Below are 18,906 nucleotides of genomic sequence, written 5' to 3'. Positions count from 1 at the left end.
AGTTTACTCTTTTTCCTCTTTAAGTCTTAGTTATAAGGTGTTTAAATATGCAATGCATTGGGCTCACGACATTTTTAAGCCACATTATTTGAATCAGAACAGTTTATCAGGTGTCACACTTTGCTCCTACAGTATTATGTCTTTCCTTGAGAATGTGTCTCTCAACTTCTATTCTTCTCTGCAAACATAATTTACTTTTCAAAGTTCATATTGGGTGAATTTGGCTTCTGTACTTAATTCCTTGCAGTTATAATTTATCAAGCTACATCACTTCTGAATGCGCACAGGCATCCTCACATCAAATGCAACTCTTCAGCTTGGCTAGTGCCAAAAGACCTGCCCTTCTGCTGCTGCTGCTGAACGTGGTCAATGTGTTGATGTTTCGGCCACTCTTTAAACAGTCTAAAGTCTAAGACCACAGGTCTTATTTATTTCTGAGATACTGGGGAAAACCAGCTGATCCTCTATCTCAAACTATCTGGTGAGTGAGCTGCCAAGAAACATCAGAGCAAAACTCATCCCAGGCTGCAAACATTTAAGATTAAAGCAATCTTAAAATACAAACATATGAACAACACTTTTGAAAGATTAAACTATCTTTTTATACAGATGAGATTAGAGAACAGCCTCCCTGATGAAGAATTCACTTTGTACAGGGGTGCAATCATCTGCAATATTAATCCTTCCACTCTGACAGATGCTAATATAGAAACAGAGAACAGAATATGTTGTACAGACTTCTAGGCATGGTATCTGTCCAATGTCAAACATCTGAGGTACAGAGAACCAGCTTGCTGTTGAAGTTTGAGAAGGACACAGTTGTGGAGATATATATATATATGTATTTGTCCTGGTTTGGGCTGGGATAGAGTTGATTTTTCCTTAGTAGCTCGTACAGTGCTGTGTTTTGGGTGTGGTGTGAGAAGAATCCCGATAACACACCAATGTTTTAGTTGCTGCTCTAAATCAAGGACTTCTCAGTCTCCCATGCTCTGCCAGTGAGGAGGGGCACAAGAAGCTGAGAGGAAGCACAGCCAGGACAGCTGACCCAAACTAGCGAAAGGGATATTCCATACCACAGAACGTCATACTCGGGATAGAAACTGGGGGGAGCTGGCTGGGAGGCATCTGTCAGTGCTTGGGGTATTCACTTTCCTTCCTTAGGAAGTTGTGATTTTTGGACATTTAAATACCATGAGCGGGACACTGCAACATACTAACCCAGTGCCTGGACGGTCAGAAATGAGGAGCAAGAGACAAGCTTGAAGACCTGATACAGAGAACATTCACTATTCTCACTATTCTTTAGCCAGGTTAAAGTTTATGCTTCAATAATAAAAATACAGTGCTTTGTTTTATTTTTTTCCCTTTTCTCCTCAGCGGGGCCAAACAGAGAAGGTGTGAAAACCAAACCCAGCTACAGGCAGAAAAAGCACTGATTTGTTGAATGCTGCTAGGCAATCAAGTTAGATTAATTCTAGAATTATAGAATCCCAGACCTGTTTGTGTTGGAAGGGACCTTAAAGCTCATCCAGTCCCAATCCCCTGCCATGGGCAGGGACACCTTCCACTAGAGCAGGTTGCTCCAAGCCCCTGTGTCCAACCTGTCCTTGAACACTGCCACGGATGGGGCAGCCACAGCTTCTCTGGGAAAAGTCTGGGCCAGCGCCTCAGCACCCTCACAGGGAAGAGCTTCTGCCTAAGAGCTCATCTCAATCTATCTCTCCTGTTTTAATTTGAACCCACCACCCCTTGTCCTATCACTACAGTCCCTGATTAAGAGTCCCTCTCCAACATCCTTGTAGCCCCCTTCAGACACTGGAAGCTGCTCTGAGGTCTCTACGCAGCTTCTCTTCTCCAGGCTGAACAGCCCCAATGTTCTCAGCCCCAATGTTCTCAGCCTGTCTCCATACAGAAGGTGCTCCAGCCCCTGCTCATCCTCGTGGCCTCCTCTGGACTTGCTCCAACAGCTCCATGTCCTTCATCAACATGATGTCTAATCGACATCAGTAACCAGAAACCCCCACACCATCTTTTTCTCCCCTATTGTAAGAAACACTCCAGACGCATCCTGATTACAGTTTGAAACCTAAGAGAAACTGAATGCAAATTACACATCTAAGCATCCATAAGTAAACGCTGAGGAAAAACAAAGCTTTATAGTTCCACCTAAAAAGTTAATTTAGTCACATAAACAAATTACTGACAGACATTTGGTACTTCAGGCTGTGAACAAGATTAAGATGAGCATGAGGTTGCCAATGTCAAATTATCTGAAGATGAAACTTCACATTTCTTGCCATTTTGGAACCAAGCACAGGTTTTAATTCCTGAATGCAACAATTCTTTATATTTTAATTACAGGAAAGTGCAGAAAGAAGAGGATCTTAAACAAGAAAAGCACACGGGTTTCTGGAAAAGTGCAGAACTGTAAAAATCCATATAAGATAGCTCACGATTTAAACAGCAGCACCAGGTAAATACAGAAGTACTTAGTTGAAATGCAGCAAAGTTGTGTGGAAATACCCGCATGCCCAATGTCCTCCTTAAACTAACATCACAACACAGCTCAAAGGTTTATTGGTGCCATCTCACCCCTCCAGCATGGACACAGAAACTGAAGAACTGCTTTCATATCTTTCATTCTTTTAACTCATCATAGAATGGTTTGGGTTGGAAAGGACCTTAAGATCCTCCAGTTCCAACACCCTGCCACAGGCAGGGACACCTTCCACTAGAGCAAGTTGCTCCAAGCTCCATCCAACCTGGCCTTGTACACTTTGAACCCATACTGCAGTGAGGCAGCACAGTGCACTGGTTTTGCTCCTTGACCAGTTTTGTTTTCAGCGTGGCACATTGGGCAGAGTTTCAGGAACACCCCCCAGTGCTCTTCATCCATATGACATGGATGCTATTCATCCATCATTTTGGCCAAAAACACATACCCAGAGAACACAACATAGTATTTTGTGAACTTGGGTAGGAACCTCCACAATCTTAAAGCAATCTTAAAGTTTTCCATTCAATTGAGATTCTCACGGTCTACAAACAGAAGGGGTAAGCACTGGGTCCTACTGCTCCTGGATGCTAACACATTCCTAAAACACCACAGGCAGAGAGCACCATTTAACACTCTGAAAACCTCTTCAGAGAACTTATCCTTATGCCGACACCATTTTGGAGAAGAAAGCTCAGTGAAAAGACAAATGGGACATACACCCATGTCTCAGAAGCAATCAGAATCATCAGATTTCCTTGCTGATCTCCTCTTTCTAGCTGAGCACTGAAACGATACGGCTTCCTCCTGGCTTTACAACGTTCTAGAAGCCAGTATGAAAACACCACCACTTCTAAGGTCTTATTAAATATAAGACAGCCTTTGGTATCCTCCTCGTCATCACGCTGCAATGGAAAAATGATGAATAACACAACTGTGAGAATAAAACAGCAGAACATGTAGTTGCAAATGTCTTCTTTCTGGAGAGTGTCAAGATCTCTACCTTATGGCGAGGATCTAGAAGGAGATTCGGAATTCTCAGAGACAATGAAAGCTGCACAAGTGAAAACTGCTGAAATTACAGTCTAAATGAGGTGGTGCTGGCAGATTGCTTGGGCAATTAATTGGGCAACTATGATAAGGATGTTCCTGTCCTCTTTCTCAAGAGCAAATAATATGCTTTGAAACCAAGGATGAAGTTCGAGCCCGATTTATTATTATAAGGAACTTATTTGTCACCTCCCGCACAGCAGGAGCTCTGCCCTGCATGCCTGACATTACTTTTGGGAACCACAGGCTGCAAAACTGCATCTCCCCCTGTATAAAATAACATCAATCTGAAATTTGAAGTCCTGCAGGATAATTCTTGCTATGCATTATTTGCCACAAGGAAGGTGCTACAGTGATTCTGATGATGAGAAAATACCAGTTTCCTATTCCATTTCTTGACTGACTAAAGGCAGATGTATGCTGGTGGAAGTCCAGCTACCTAAGACATTGTTGTATGTAAGTTTTGAGCATTTCTGGTTGACTGGGATGCTTCAGGGAAGAGCTTGTCAAGCATGTGAGCTAGATTTTAATACTGGAAGTTTTGAGTCTGCAACCTCATGTTGTAAGGGGATAATTTTCCAGAAATGGCTAAAAAGTTGTACTTGATAACCCAAGTTTCCTTGAGGTACATTAGGCTGTCTAGAAAGCAGAAGGCAATAAGAAGTCACTGTTATCAGAGTTTACCCTGCTGAATTGACAAAGTTCCCCTCTGGAAATATGTGCCAGAAGCATTTGTCTGTTGCTCACAGGAGGGTATGTAAAGTACATGAATGTTTCCTTTTCTTTCTTATTTTTAACGACAACATAAACTACTTGCACATATTCTGTCTTCTATATGGCAAATTTTACAACAGTAAATATTAGGAACTGCAGGAAAACCCAGAGTAGCTCTAGAGAAACTAGAACCCAGCCGCCCCACCCTTTAGATTTGCTTTTCAGTAACGATTTCCTTCTTTAAAAAGAAGAAAAAAGCTCTTCCAACTGAAACCATCGACGTACTTTAACACAAATAGTTTTGAAATTCTACAAATCTATTTGAAATGATATCATAGAATGGTTTGTGTTGGAAGGGATCTCAAAGCTCACCCAGTTCCAACCCCCTGCCACGGGCAGGGACACCTTCCACTAGAGCAGGTTGCTCCAAGCCCCTGTGTCCAACCTGGCCTTGAACACTGCCAGGGATGGGGCAGCCACAGCTTCTCTGGGCACCTGTGCCAGCGCCTCAGCACCCTCACAGGGAAGAGTATAATTTATCCCAGTCAAGAACTTGCCTATTGAATTCCAACAACTTTAAATGATGCTTTCTAGCTCCCTTTTGAAATGAAAGTGTTATGACTGTTAGAAGCAAGTTGAACCATTTTCTTTTTCTATGTATAGCAGAAGACTCCATCATTTAATCATTCCAAGTGCTTATGACCAGAGAAGTAAGGCAAGTTGTAAGGTCTGCATTAATATAAACACTCCAATGACCTCTCATACCCTATGGCACAGTGAGAACTCAATTTTACATCAATAAACCCTAACAGCAAACTGTTAGAAACTCCAAAGACACCAGGTATTACAACTTACATAAATTACAGCTGAGATCAAATGGCCCGTACAAGCAATTGTACAGTGATAAAGCCTAAGTGGATGATATTTAAACAGATATATGATTTACTGCAGAATTTTATATCATACTAGAATTCAAATGTCAATTTACAAGTCCAGAGGAAAGAAATGCCTGTCCCATGCAAACTACTGTTTGCAGCGCTGTTTCAGAAGAGCTTAATATTGTAACCTTAAGGACGAAAATCTCCCCTCTGATAATTCTCAGGACACAATCTTAGAAGCCAAACTACAAACCCTGACATTTACAAAGAGAATGAACAAGCTACTTCGGAAATAACATCCTCAGTCTTCTGTGAGTTAAGTCTGATGAAGCTGATTTGTGCAATACAGCTGCCTGTGGTTTCTTCCATCAACGCCTCTGATACTAAGTTTAAGGATCTGTCTCTCAAGTTCTTTAGGGATGTACAATTGTGAAGACTGGAGGAACAGACAGCACCGTATCTTATTAGTGGCAGCAACACCACTGGTTAATATTTATCTGTTTTCCACCGGAATCATGCAGATGCACATTCCTGAACCAAAAACTTCAACACCTGAACAGGTTACAAATGGCTCCCCTGAGATCAGACAACCTTCTTATTCCCCAGCACTGAGCAGCTACAGATAATTCTGGGTGAAACAAGAAAAAGAGCCATCAAGGAAAAGATTTATCAAAGCAAAAAAATTGCAGGCTTCCAATGCGATCCAGGAAAACCTCTTGGCCAATAGTTGCAGCAGCAGTAATTGTTCTAAATCTATCAATAAAGCTAAGCTGCTCCTTCATTGACTGCAAACACCAATTTCTTTCATGGAGGATTATAAGTTGATGCTCATGGTCTCTCTACTGCCATTAGGGTGATAAACAGTTTAAACTACATCAGGATCTGACATGTAGATCAATTCTGGGTCCATAAAGAATCTACACAAGAGCTTCCCGGACAGGGATTTACTGCCCCCAGTTTTTATTCTCTCTTGCTGCTAAAATTACTTCTGTCAAGTACTTAAAAGAGTCAGGAAAAAAAATAAAAAGTAAAAAGAATTAATTTTTCATGTGCTCCTGGAACGGCCTTTTTAAATTCCAGAGTTTTTAAGGCAAATATGTTACTGCTTTTAAAATCATGCTGAACAGTAGGTGGTATTTAGCTAAACAGTGAGCCGCTCGCACAGTCCGCTCACTATCAAGCAGACAGCAATTTGAAACACTGAACTAAGCTGTCTAGATTTTCTCCGAGGGCAGTCACAGGCTTCACGTTACCAGCACCAAATGATATTAGACATTTAATTTTAAACTTCAGGTACTTAAATGTAAAACCTTACAACAGTAATAGTCATAAAGCAGTGGGGCATTCCATTTCAGAGAATGGATTTTTCTATTTTTCCCCTTTAATTTAACCAGCACCTCCTGTTTTGTGGCTCTGCCCACTACAAAGTAATTTATCTAATTAGGAGATGTTCACAGCTGCTTGAAAGACAGAAGCCCCAGGAAACCAAAGGTCTGGTTTGGAAGACTTTGAAAAGTTCTCCGGAGCCACACAAAGTATTAATTTAATGTGGGGGAAAAAAAAAGAAGGTGCAGAGAAAAATTGAATCCCAATATGTTATTTTGTCTACAATAAAACCATGTGACAATAAGCAGCATATTCTCCAATACACTGGCATTTGAATTCCAAAAGATGCTTAGCTTCTCGCCGTACCTGCTGCTTTCACAGTGTTACCTTTTTATGAGTAAAATTCAAAACTCTTTTAATGGATGAAAAAAACCCCCCTGAAATTAAAAAGGGTTTTTCATGCGTCAACTTGCCAACATAAAGGACACATCTCTGAGCTTACCGAAGGATGATACACTTACAGCAGTGAATTATGCTGGAGGTTTTGGAGCAGTTTTAGCACAATACTGTTTTCTGCTAAGCTTTAAGTTGCGTAAAATTCACCTCACCATTAGGCCAATTTTCCCCACATATTTATAAAGTTAAAAATACAACTTGCAGAACCCCTGCAGGAAATTATTCGAGCTCAGCTTATTCAGAGGTACCCACCAGTCACCTGCGTTTCTGGAATAAGTATTTCATAGGTAATTCTAGCTGTCATCTCTTTTGATCCAGAAGTAATCACAGATGAATGTCAAGTCAGAAAAGGGTACTGCACATATTTGAGAGTACAGAGCTCATGGAGAAGAAAAGGTTCCCTTCACTAGGAATTGAAAACCAGCTGAAGCTCTGCATCAGGAGCAAAACACAAGTCCAGCATGGATCTCAAAACCAGAAACAGCATTACAACATAAAGGGGAAACGGAAAAGTAGGAACTTGGGTTGTATTTCTGCTTTTCAACATCTTCATTACATCCCACTTTCAGGAACTTTCTGAATTCTGCATTTTGAAGACTTTCCTCTCCTGCAGCCTCAACTGGCTTTAAGGAGCACAGGGATGGTACATGCTCACCTGTCTTTAGGTATGTTAAGCTATAAAGGACTGGAGACTGTATCTTGTCTTTCACTTGCCTTCCTTCTAGTGCAAACATACAATATTCTCCAACTTTTCTTTGAAAAGCTATAGTATAAAAGAAGGGCGCAAAAAGCCAAAACTGTGATATAACCTTTTAAAAGGAAAGTAGAATTGGGATGGATTAAAATGATAAAGCAGCTCAAGAAAAAGAGAGACACATATATATCCTTAACTGTGAAATCAGTTCAGTCTAAAGGAATCCACGTAGGGCAATGCTGACTGCCCTAAAGACTAACCAGTTTCCAAAGGAGTGGGTGAGTTGAGTGAACACGGAAGGGAACAGTGCTGAAGCATTTTATCTTGCTGCTGAGCAGGATCTATGGCTGTCACCGAGGCTGAAATAAAATGTGCTTGCTGTAGAAAACAGTTGGTCAAAATCGGTATCATCCTGATGCAAACACCAAGCTCCTGAAGATGTTGCCCAGAGGTTTAGAGCTCCAGAAATGTATGTGCCTCAGTTATCACAGAATCACAGAATAGTTTGTGTTGGAAGGGACCTTAAAGCTCCTCTAGTTCCAACCCCCTGCACCTTCCACAAGCCCCATCTAATCTGGCCTTTTATTATGGACTTGAAAGCTAATGCCACTCAGAGCCAAGGTGACCGTGATTTCAAACCCCCCATTCTCATAAGGTGGCACTGACAAGCTGTCCAAAGCTGCTTAAAAACCCAGAGACAGTATCAGGGCTATATTCAGATTCAAACCTTATACAGATACATACATATATACACATGCATGTATATATGTGTATATATATATGGCACATGTGAAATACTTCTCCATATTCCTATAATTCTCACTATTTTAGGGATAAGCCATCAGAAACAACTTTCCTCCCCCCTTCTCCGGTCCTATTCACATTTCTCCCCATTATCCGTATTCTCAGTTTCTTCTCAGTTCACTCTCACACACTCTTCTCCTTTTCCCTGTTTCATGAACTTTCCATGGTTTCTCCAGCTGCCTATTAAATCCTATGCTCTGGGATACATTGACTCCAACGCTATGAACCATCTCTGCACCACAACACATTAGAAACACCCGTGTCCCAGCACACCCACCACAGCTGCTTCAAGGATGCTCTGATTTGCTTGGTAGCAGGTCAGCTATAGCTGAAAAGCACTATACCCCTGTCTTTCCCAGGCACTCCATCGAGGCCAAATGCACCATTTTGTTACCACATATCATGCCTACCCTTTAAAAACCATAACCCCTGTCTCCCTGTTACAATCTAATCATTGCAAAACACCATCTGGAATAGTGTTTGCTCCTTTTAATATTGTTAAATGCTCCACAGAGAAAACACTATGACTATGCCAGTAGTGTGCATACATTAAAGCAAGAGCACAGCAGAGAAAGGACATCCCGATGAAAAGATGCGGAGGATAAATTACTGCTGAACACCTACCACAGGGAGTAAGGAAATAAGAATATCAAGTGAGTAACCTATATTATGTACTTGAAATGAAAATTAAGCTGTTTTGTAATTATATCAGCTCTTCTTGCTGAAAAAGTATTGTACTGATCTGTTCTCTGATCTGATTTCTCTGTTTCTCTCAAATGCTACAAGTTTGGCTTCCAACAAAGCATCTGTGTGAACATCAGATTGTTGGGTTTTTATTCTTCCTTTTAAAAAAGCAAACCACCAGACTCCCCCTTCACCCCAAAGCAGATAACCCTCCCCAGCTCCACGTTTCTTACCACTGCTAATGCCAGAGTTTGCAATGACTGTTGCCTCACTCCACTGATCTGCACTGGAGACCGAGTAAGAGCGCTGATGCATACCATCCGGACGGCTGTTGAAGGAGACTAGACTGATCCCACTTGCCATCTGAGACACAGATGTGCTAGTAGTCACGTTCCCTAGACATAAATGGAAAACAAATTGGGTCAATAGAGAAGACAAAATCGATTCGCATGAAGATGGATGGGTGCATCTTAACAGAGCAGCGAAAGAGGTCACTTAACACCAAAACCAAGCAGCCCTCCTTGCAACTCTGAAGGGTGACCAGCTTGGGGCACCGCAGATTTCGGCAGCCCACTCCAATCCAGCTAGGAACTTCTGGCAACAGAGACTGAATTGTCAAGATTTCACCTCATCCTGTTCATTCCTCTTCTAGAAAGCACAATCCTCCACAACCCTGCTACCAATCACATTCTGCATAGGTTCTCTGCTTGATATAGGCAAGCACGGAGCACACAAGACAGACTGCAGACAAAAAGAATGTATTCCTGAAAACCACTGTTCACACAAGCAACCAAGATGGGACAACTAAGACTTAAAAACAATCTACCTCAACTCCAAGACTTTAAAACCAATCTACCTCAAAATACTACTTCACCTAAGTATGTAGCCCAAGTAAAGCCAAGAACACAGCCACGGGGAGCAAGTAACTAGTAGCACTGCGAGACCAAGCTAAAAACTTACTCAGACTTTTGATCTTAAAACAAGATCATGACACAAAGCACACACTAGAGGTTTGCTCCACTGACTGAAAATATCATTCTTATGTCTCGTCTCACAGCAACACCCCCATCACAACTCTCTCTGAAGGTCTATGACACTACAGGTGAGATACAAACAACAGCCTTTACCCAGCAAACACAAGAAACATGTATTTTCATGATCACTGAGGTCTAGGACAATAAAATGCTGGGAAGTCTGTGTGAGGGGGAGCAACAGGAACAGGTTTCTTGCCATAGAACAGGAGAAGTGTGATCTGGAGAACAGGAGGCTCTGGGGAGATGTTAGAGCAGCCTTCCAGTACCTAAAGGGGGACTACAAGAAACCTGGAGAGGGGCTTTGGACAAGGGCCTGTAGGGACAGGACAAGGGGAATGGCTTTAACCTGCCAGAGGGGAGATTGAGATGAGCTCTGAGGCAGAAGCTCTTCCCTGTGAGGGTGCTGAGGCGCTGGCACAGACTTTTCCCAGAGAAGCTGTGGCTGCCCCATCCCTGGCAGTGTTCAAGGCCAGGTTGGACACAGGGGCTTGGAGCAACCTGCTCTAGTGGAAGGTGTCCCTGCTCGTGGCAGGGGTTGGAACCCTTCCAACACAAACTGTTCTATGGTTCTATGATCTGGTTGAATAAATTTTCAGAGTCAAAACAATTAAAACCTTTGCAGAAACCCAGGTTTCTGATGGTCTTAGTTACAACTTGATACGGGCCCAAGTCTGCTCTACATTTTTGGTTTCTGAGCGTATTTGACTTCATTCCTATCACAGGACTTGCATGTTACAGAGATTTTACAATGCTAGCTTTATTCCTCATAGCAGGCTCTCACAAATTACCCCACAGGTCTTCTATGGATTTAAGAATACTCTTTAAGAACACATATAAAGGGAAAGAAACAGATGCAATTTTAGAGAACACCCTAACACTTCGCATTTCCATTGCACCTTCTACTGATGAGTTCAGAAAAATTAATGAATTAATTTTCAATGCTCCTGTGAGGTTGTTAATTATCTGCTATCATTTCCCCCATTTTTCAGAGGTTAAATGACCCAGGGCCACAAAGGAAGATTGTGGCAGACTTGAAAATAAAACCCAGATCTCCCGACTCCCAGTTCTATCATTATGTCTTTTCCCAGAACAGCCTTTGGGAAGACAGCACAGCTTAGTGAACTACTTTGTGTTATTAGAGTTGGCATAATTGTCCCTTTCTCTCTTCCCCTTTCCCAAGACTAAATCTCATCTTTAGTCCTTAGCACAGATCCAGCACTACAGTATCTGTCCACCTAAGTCTTGAATGCACTTACACAGTCTCAAGAACTTCTGCACGGCAATCTCTACTTTGGAGACATGAAATACATACAGGATTTTGGAACGATGTTGGGACCTCCCAATGCAATGCTTTAGGTACTGGTGCATAACTCCTCTCTAATCACCTTCCCTGGGCAACCCTTTTGTCCAAAGAATTCCATAATTAGAGCATCATCTGCCAAAGTGTTGAAAAAACATATGCCTCCAACAACTAATCCTCTTCAAGATATTATGTGCTTGACCCCATCAACTGAGAGCAAGTTGCTAATGCTGGTATTTTAGCACCTTCCAAAGAAATGTTCAACAAAGAAATCAGGCCTAAAGAAATGAAGGTACAAAGCAGAGAATCAAGTTCTAGCTCAGTGTCCTAAAGTCACAACAGAAAATGGAAATACTAGCTGCCAGTACAGAGATTTTGAGGTTTCTTAGAAGAAATAGCTCCTTCCAAATGAACTTGTGTAATGCTGCTGATGCTCGCTCTGGAATAACCTTATCCTCTAGTTTTCACAATCCATTAATAAATGATTTTGATGATACACCAAATTAAAGGGTGAATGACTGAGCTTCAGACCAAGTGGACTCTAGAAACTTGAGATTTCGGCCAACATGAACACCATGTGGATCAATAAAGAGAAGCCCTAAGCTCTGCTCCTGGGGCATGACAACCCGGTGTAGCAGTAGAGGATGGGGACCAATTGGCTGAGTAGCGGCACTGCTGTGAAGGACTAAGAGTCAACAGTGGATGCCAGATGTGTGTTAACACTGTACTTGACACAAACCACAAACTGGGGACACCATGATGGGCATCTGAACCACTGTACACAGTATCTCCCACTTTAAAAAGGTGGTTGGGAAATTAGAAAAGAGCCAGCAAAGAACCACCAGGACAGTCAAATGTCTTTGTTTTAGCTGTAGGAGCTTTTTAGACATCTTTGATTATTACGAGAAAATAGCTTTGGGAACAACTTGGTTTTTTCACAAGCACCCACCTTGCCAAACTCAAGAACAATGCCACAAAAGTGCACTTTTAGCCTGTAGCCATATTCACACTGCACCTAGAAAAATGGGAAGCCACATGTGATGAACTCCTGCAAAAGCAGGAGAAAACTGGTATGTGACAGCTGAGATGGAGTGTTTCCCAGGTATCATGGGAAAAAGGAAACAATTATTGGACATGTTTTCCTGGATGACACATCTATATTAGCCTGTGCTGGGTGGCCAAGTTGCAGAGAGCAACAGTATTTGTATGTTGACATCTTCTGACCAGTTCACACTTGAATAGAAGTGTTCAGTCACTTTCTAACCACAATGCAAAAGCAAAACCTTAAAAAAGAGAGTATCAAGACTTCCACACCATCATATCAGCACCAATTTTCACATTAATGCCATCTTATGAAACTCCACCCCCCATGTTAAGACATCAAACTGTTAAGTGACTTATTCTGCAAACCAAATAAGAATTCTTCTTTCACTTAATGTTTCTAAAAGGTATTGCCATAGTCTGATAGACCTGCTACCTGCACCCCTTGCAATAACACTTAGTCAAGGTTAAATTCCACTTTCTTCACATGCTGTAAGGTTTTCACAATATATCAGACCATGCAAGCCAGAATCCATGGGCAGATATCAGGAGGACTGGACTATAGAAACAAAGTGTGCCCTTTTCTCTCCCCCTCCTGAATGTGTTCAGCTCTAGCACGAAGTTGTTATTTACAACCTTATTTCAAAATCATTATTTCCCAATCCATAGCTCATTTTTCCACTTCTCAGTTTAATCACAGCATGCCCAGGACATGGATTCCACCAACCCAATGGGCACTAATGGTATCACACCAAAACAAGGACTACTGGAAGTCGACTACTGTTCTTACACACTTTGTATGCTGCACAAAGCTTCTACAAAACAGTCCTATGATTTTCCTATCTGTAACAGGCAAACCCCAATCCAGACCTTAACAAAGCATTTTTGCTCAAGATAAAACCTCAACAGAAACCGTCTCAGTCTTTCAGCAGAGAAGCAAGAGACAGTTAAAAAGAGAAGGCCAGCAATACTCATTGAGAAGTAAACCCAGTATACTGGGTTAGGCACATGAAGCCTTCACATCAAGCTTTAGAAGCAATAGCCTTGATGTATTCTGACTCTGCTGTCTCCCCCGTTTGTACATGTATACACACACACATACGTATATCATAGAATCCCAGACTGTTTTGGGTAGGAAGGGAGCTTACAGCTCATCCAGTTCCAACCCCCTGCCATGGGCAGGGACACCTTCCACTAGAGCAGGTTGCTCCAAGCCCCTGTGTCCAACCTGGCCTTGAACACTGACAGGGATGGGGCAGCCACAGCTTCTCTGGGAAAAGTCTGTGCCAGCGCCTCAGCACCCTCACAGGGAAGAGCTTCTGCCTCAGAGCTCATCTCAATCTCCCCTCTGGCAGGTTAAAGCCATTCCCCTTGGCCTGTCCCTACAGACCCTTGCCCAAATTCCCTCTCCAGGTTTCCTGTCAGCCCCCTTTACATCTATCTATACATAGACAGAGAAGATACATATATCGACATTAACATGAAATCCATGGTCAGCTACCTGGCCTATTCTGGAGCTGTGAAAGAGTGCCTCTTCAAATACATCATATATGCATCAGCTGGTTGTTTAAGTTGATTAGCAGGGGGCAGTTAAATTACTATGCTAATCCATGTATTCTCAGCACTGTTTCCTTGATATGGATATGTGTATATGCTTACTGGGAAGCCTTGATTAGTTCAAGCTTCAATGTGTCAAAGGCTCCAGATTCTTTCCAAAGAATAATTTTAGCTGTACTCACATCCCTAAAGTGTGGGAGCTGATTTGAAAAGGTACTTACCTCTACCATATGCTATTTTTCTTTAAACAATTTGCATTTCAAAGTGAATATGGCATTTATATTTGAATGAATATCAGTATGTTGCCAGAACTTGTCTCAAATGAGCAAAAAAAAGATGCTGGTCTCCTATTGAACAAAAATGTTTTCATCTACCAAAGGAGCATCAAAGGAAGAGTTCCTCTTTCTAGCTCTAGACAGCTTTATTAAAACTATCTTTTCTGATATTATAAAATACCCCGTTACGATCGCGCTTACAAAATGTTCAAACAATTAAGCTCTACAAAACCCATCCAAATTAAGATTCAAGGCAATTTCCAGCTTGGGTTAAAGCTCAGCAGAAGAGCCTCTACGAAAAGTGAGAGCACTCGCACAAAATCCAAAGTATATGTCCATCTATTCAGAGTAAATAGCCACGAACAGCAAAGAGCAAACAAAGACAAGAGGCTCAGCAGAAGAAGAAATCTGCAGAGGAGTGCATTCCTGTGTGTACATATAAAGAAGCTGATAGAAAAACACACACTGGGGGTAGAACACGTCTCCGTTTCCTAAGCACATAGGGACTTCCTGACAGCATCAGATTACAACACTTAGAAATATGATGAAAATAAGATTTATACAAGCACAGGACCATACAGGATGCAAAGTGCACATCTAGTCAGTAAAACCCAAAAGATAAAGACTCAGTGTATTATAAAAATATGAGTAAAATATACAATAAAGTTTAACGTAATGTTATCTTACATAAATGTTATCTTACATCTGTGTAGAGACCTCAGAGCAGCCTTCCATTATCTGAAGGGGGCTACAAGGATGCTGGAGAGGGGCTCTTCATCAGGGACTGTAGTGATAGGACAAGGGGTGATGGGTTCCAACTGAAACAGGGGAAGCTCAGGTTAGATCTAAGGCAGAAGCTGTTCCCTGTGAGGGTGCTGAGGTGCTGGCACAGGGTGCCCAGAGAAGCTGTGGCTGCCCCATCCCTGGCAGTGTTCAAGGCCAGGTTGGACACAGGGGCTTGGAGCAACCTGCTCTAGTGGAAGGTGTCCCTGCTCATGGCAAGGCTTGGAACTGGATGAGCTTTAAGGTCCCTTCCAACCTAAACCGTTCTGTGATTCTATATATGCAATAACCTGCCCAACTATAAAAGAAACCATTCAGGGTTTTTGTCTCGTTGCTCTTAGAACAGTATGATGGACAGCATCTTAGCAATTCCTCTTTTGCCGTCTTTTAACTTAACAAAAACAGCACAGTGAATCCTCACTGGGCAGCACAGGTTATTTTAACACACCCACCACTTTAAACTAAGCCTTCCCCAACTACACCACCCACTAATTACAAATGCACAATGCATATAATTCACAACTATACCCTAAGAGGCCAGATACAAATGACTTCAATACATGGAGGTGGTCACACATTCATGACTTCTCCCAAACAAATCACTTAGTTACAAGAAGTTGTATTCATGAGTGCAACTAATATACTCTTGAATTTATGAGACGAGCAGACATTGTAGGAGTCATGAAGCAGAACTGTATTTTTCCATGTAGCAGCAGCATGTGAGACCTGCAGAGAGCGGCTGCACAGAAGCACGGAAAGACTGCATAAGATGAACTACAGCCGATGCTTTCACCATGGCTGTGGTTTATTTGTGTTACCCTCTTCATGTTCACAATAAGTTTCTCTTCCCCCTCCCCAAAAAAGAAATTAACCTCTTAAGGCCAGAGGGCTGCGCTCACCAGCTGTTAGAACTAATGAAAAATACATTAGAGTTGTGGGTCAGGAAATCCTGACTCTTGATATCAGAGGGTTAATTGTTTCAAATCATGTTGGGTCAATTTATGTTGCAGGAATACTGCCTATTCTTGAAATGCCCTCTAATTCAGTAAAAGGCACTGTCAAGTAGATTAGATTGGCTGTTGGGTGCCTGTTCAAAACCCGCTCCCAACACTGCTCCCTGAAGTTTCTTCAGGCATTAGGGTGCAAAAGAAAAGAGGCCACTCTGCCAGCTGCAGAAAGATGAAAAGCATTCCCTTCCCCATTCCCCAATTCTGCATTGCCCTGATGAACCAGTTCCCAGAGTTGTGCAGATATCTTTCCAATGGACAAATCTTCCCTGATGAACCAGTTCCCAGAGTCGTGCAGCTATCTTTCCATTGGACAAATCTTTCCTAAGAAGTGGGTGACCATCCAAGCTGTACCACTTCCTGCCTTCTGCTTTGCCTATAAACATGCATGTTGGGACAACTCCTGCTCTAGCTGAGGAAAATCGGGGAATAGCTCTTCTGGGTTCCATCAGCTTGCTGCCTCAGATCCCAGAATCCATCTTTTACAGATGCATCCTCCTTTCCTTCCCTTGCCAGCTCTGGAGATCATGCTTTGCACTGAAATCTGGGAAAAGTGCTACTTACAGCAGCTTGCCTCTCCAGTTGAGTAGGGTAAGTCCACGCTGGAAAGGAAGGTATTAATCAAGCATCAGAGCTCTGTCTGGCCATGTTCTCAATAAGACCAGCTGTGGGGCCAGGACCAGAGAGCTCCAACTTCCATAATCAGGTTCTTGAGTCGGGTTATTAGTGGGGGAACCCCTGCCCCAGAGTATTGCTATGGATTCTGTTTGCCGGTTCGATCTTACGGCAGTGCGCGAACAGCACGTTGTTTGTGCCTTGGATTTATCAGGGACCTAAAATACCTTGAGCTTACTTGTACATAGAACAAGAAAAGAGTAAGAAAACAGTTTCTGGAACCAGTGTTTCCAAAACACACTGGTTCCAGTATTGAAACTCTCCTTCAATACACCGAGAAGCTTTTTCAATGCTGTAGCAGGCGACTTCCTTGTGGGTTTTACTGATTTTTAAGATGATTTTATTTTTTCTAGAAGCATTTATTTGCTGAACCAATTTCCTGAGGATAAGCAGCTATTAATAGAGGAAGACGTTCCATCTCACAGCCTGGCAGGGCAGCCTCTGCGAACAAGGCTTGATTAGTAGTGTACAAACTGAGAAGGGTCAATACTAATGAACAAACAAGGCAATGCCAAGAAATATCCTGGCAGTGAAGGACATGGTGCTGGGAGTATAACGAGAAAAGCTATTATTCTCAGAGCATGCCAAACCAACACAGCAAGTGTGGAGGAAAATTAAGTCATCAGAGGAGACATCTCTTCTAAAGGAAAGTTAAACCCAAGATCTTCACCACAGGCTTACGCTCAAGATCCCAGACTATTTATTCTACTGGGATCAAAGTGTGTTTTCCCTTCCCAGCAGGCATATTACTATTATTTTTCAGTAGTTTTAACAAATAATAGTAATAAATACGGTATGCTTTGCTTTCTGGGCAAGAACTCATTGCTACCTGCTTGTTAAGGGACTGCATCTATGGAGGTAACCATTTTACACTGGCAAATGCTCTACTTTGGATTGCTGTTATTTTCTTGTGAATCCTGTTCCTGACTGTGACTCCAACTTTGCAAACAACAACAGTGCAAAATCAAATCATCCCGAGGTATTATGCTGCTCGCTTGTAAAGCAAAGCATGTGTAGGGGCCTGAGGCAAAAGATGTAAAATGCTTCCTAATCCCTTTGACTTGTCTGTGGAAGTTATTAATAATGCAATTGGAGAGGGGCTGGGAGGGAAGGGTCTTACTTGCATGCTGGATCTAAGCTGGTTAAGATGAACCAAACGAACTTTAGGAGCTTTCCACTACAAACATGCCCAACCTCTGCGAGCTGCATCCAGAGCCTCTTCAGGATGGGGAAGGACGGCTGCTGGTATTCAAACATCCCCCAGACCCTTCAGGAAATGGAACAAAGAAACTTTATTTTCGAACAAGAGACAATAGATACGAATGGGAGATGACTTTTTTTTTTCTCCTATAGCTATTGCCACTGTAACAGCAGCTAAGTGAATGCATGTCTGCAGTGTGAGCAGTTTTGATAAACAGCCTCTGCGGGCCACACAACGGGGATAATGTATCCTTAAGTACTGCCAATGAGCTGCCATTCTGCACAGCCAATTACTTCTGTGCGTCTGTCACTCAAAGGAAAAATGACTGAGCCCATTAGATCAAACCTTTGTCACTGTTCCTAATGCACTCTTAGGCCTCATTAATCTGAGGGAGCAGCAACACAGCCGCCGGTGCCTCATTGCCTCCCCCACAACAGGCCCACGTGAATCTTCTCATCTCTCCCCCAAGTGCACCACGTTAATCAAGCTCTCCTTATTACCCCGGTCCCTGTCACGCCGGAGAGCGCTCTCTCTCTTAAATGCTCTCATTATGGTCCATCTTTAGAGCTGGCTGAGTGGGGAAAAAAAAAAGCAAGAGCCAGAGAGAAAGAGAAGAGGAAAAAGCAAGTCCGATCGCATTAATATTCATGACAATAATTAGTATTCTAGGTCACTGAATATTCATGCTATTAGTTTGGCTTTTTATGGGTTTGCTGGATGTCCTGATTGCTGGAGTGTGGAGGAAAACAGCATGGTTGGGACTTTAGATGTCAACGGCAGTTCAATACTCAAAACACATTTGTGAATTTTTTTTCCCTTTTGGTAAATCAGCTTCGAGCCTCCTGATGGCTTTAATATTTTAAAATCACTGGGGGGAGAAAGAGCGAGCAATTCTGCAAAGGTCTGAACATCCAACTAGGCAGTGTTACA

General features: G+C 42.3%; 1 protein-coding gene across 10 annotated transcripts in view; it reads right to left on the bottom strand.

Moving 5' to 3' along the window:
* The window catches only part of AGAP1 (ArfGAP with GTPase domain, ankyrin repeat and PH domain 1), a 344,542-nt gene that overhangs the window by 103,189 nt on the left and 222,447 nt on the right, over positions 1-18,906 (bottom strand). For 7 of the 10 annotated variants that reach the window (XM_030486188.2, XM_030486189.2, XM_030486191.2 and 4 more), the window contains one exon: positions 9,337-9,498. The exons of the other annotated variants lie outside the window; for them this stretch is intronic. In XM_030486188.2, the coding sequence (XP_030342048.1) occupies positions 9,337-9,498 (162 nt within the window). The remainder of the gene's footprint in view (positions 1-9,336; positions 9,499-18,906) is intronic. 10 annotated transcript variants of the gene reach the window in all.

This window comes from Strigops habroptila, chromosome 5 (assembly GCF_004027225.2).
Source record: "Strigops habroptila isolate Jane chromosome 5, bStrHab1.2.pri, whole genome shotgun sequence".
Classification (NCBI taxonomy): Eukaryota; Metazoa; Chordata; class Aves; order Psittaciformes; family Psittacidae; genus Strigops; species Strigops habroptila.
This window is presented reverse-complemented; position numbering and strand designations above follow the sequence as displayed.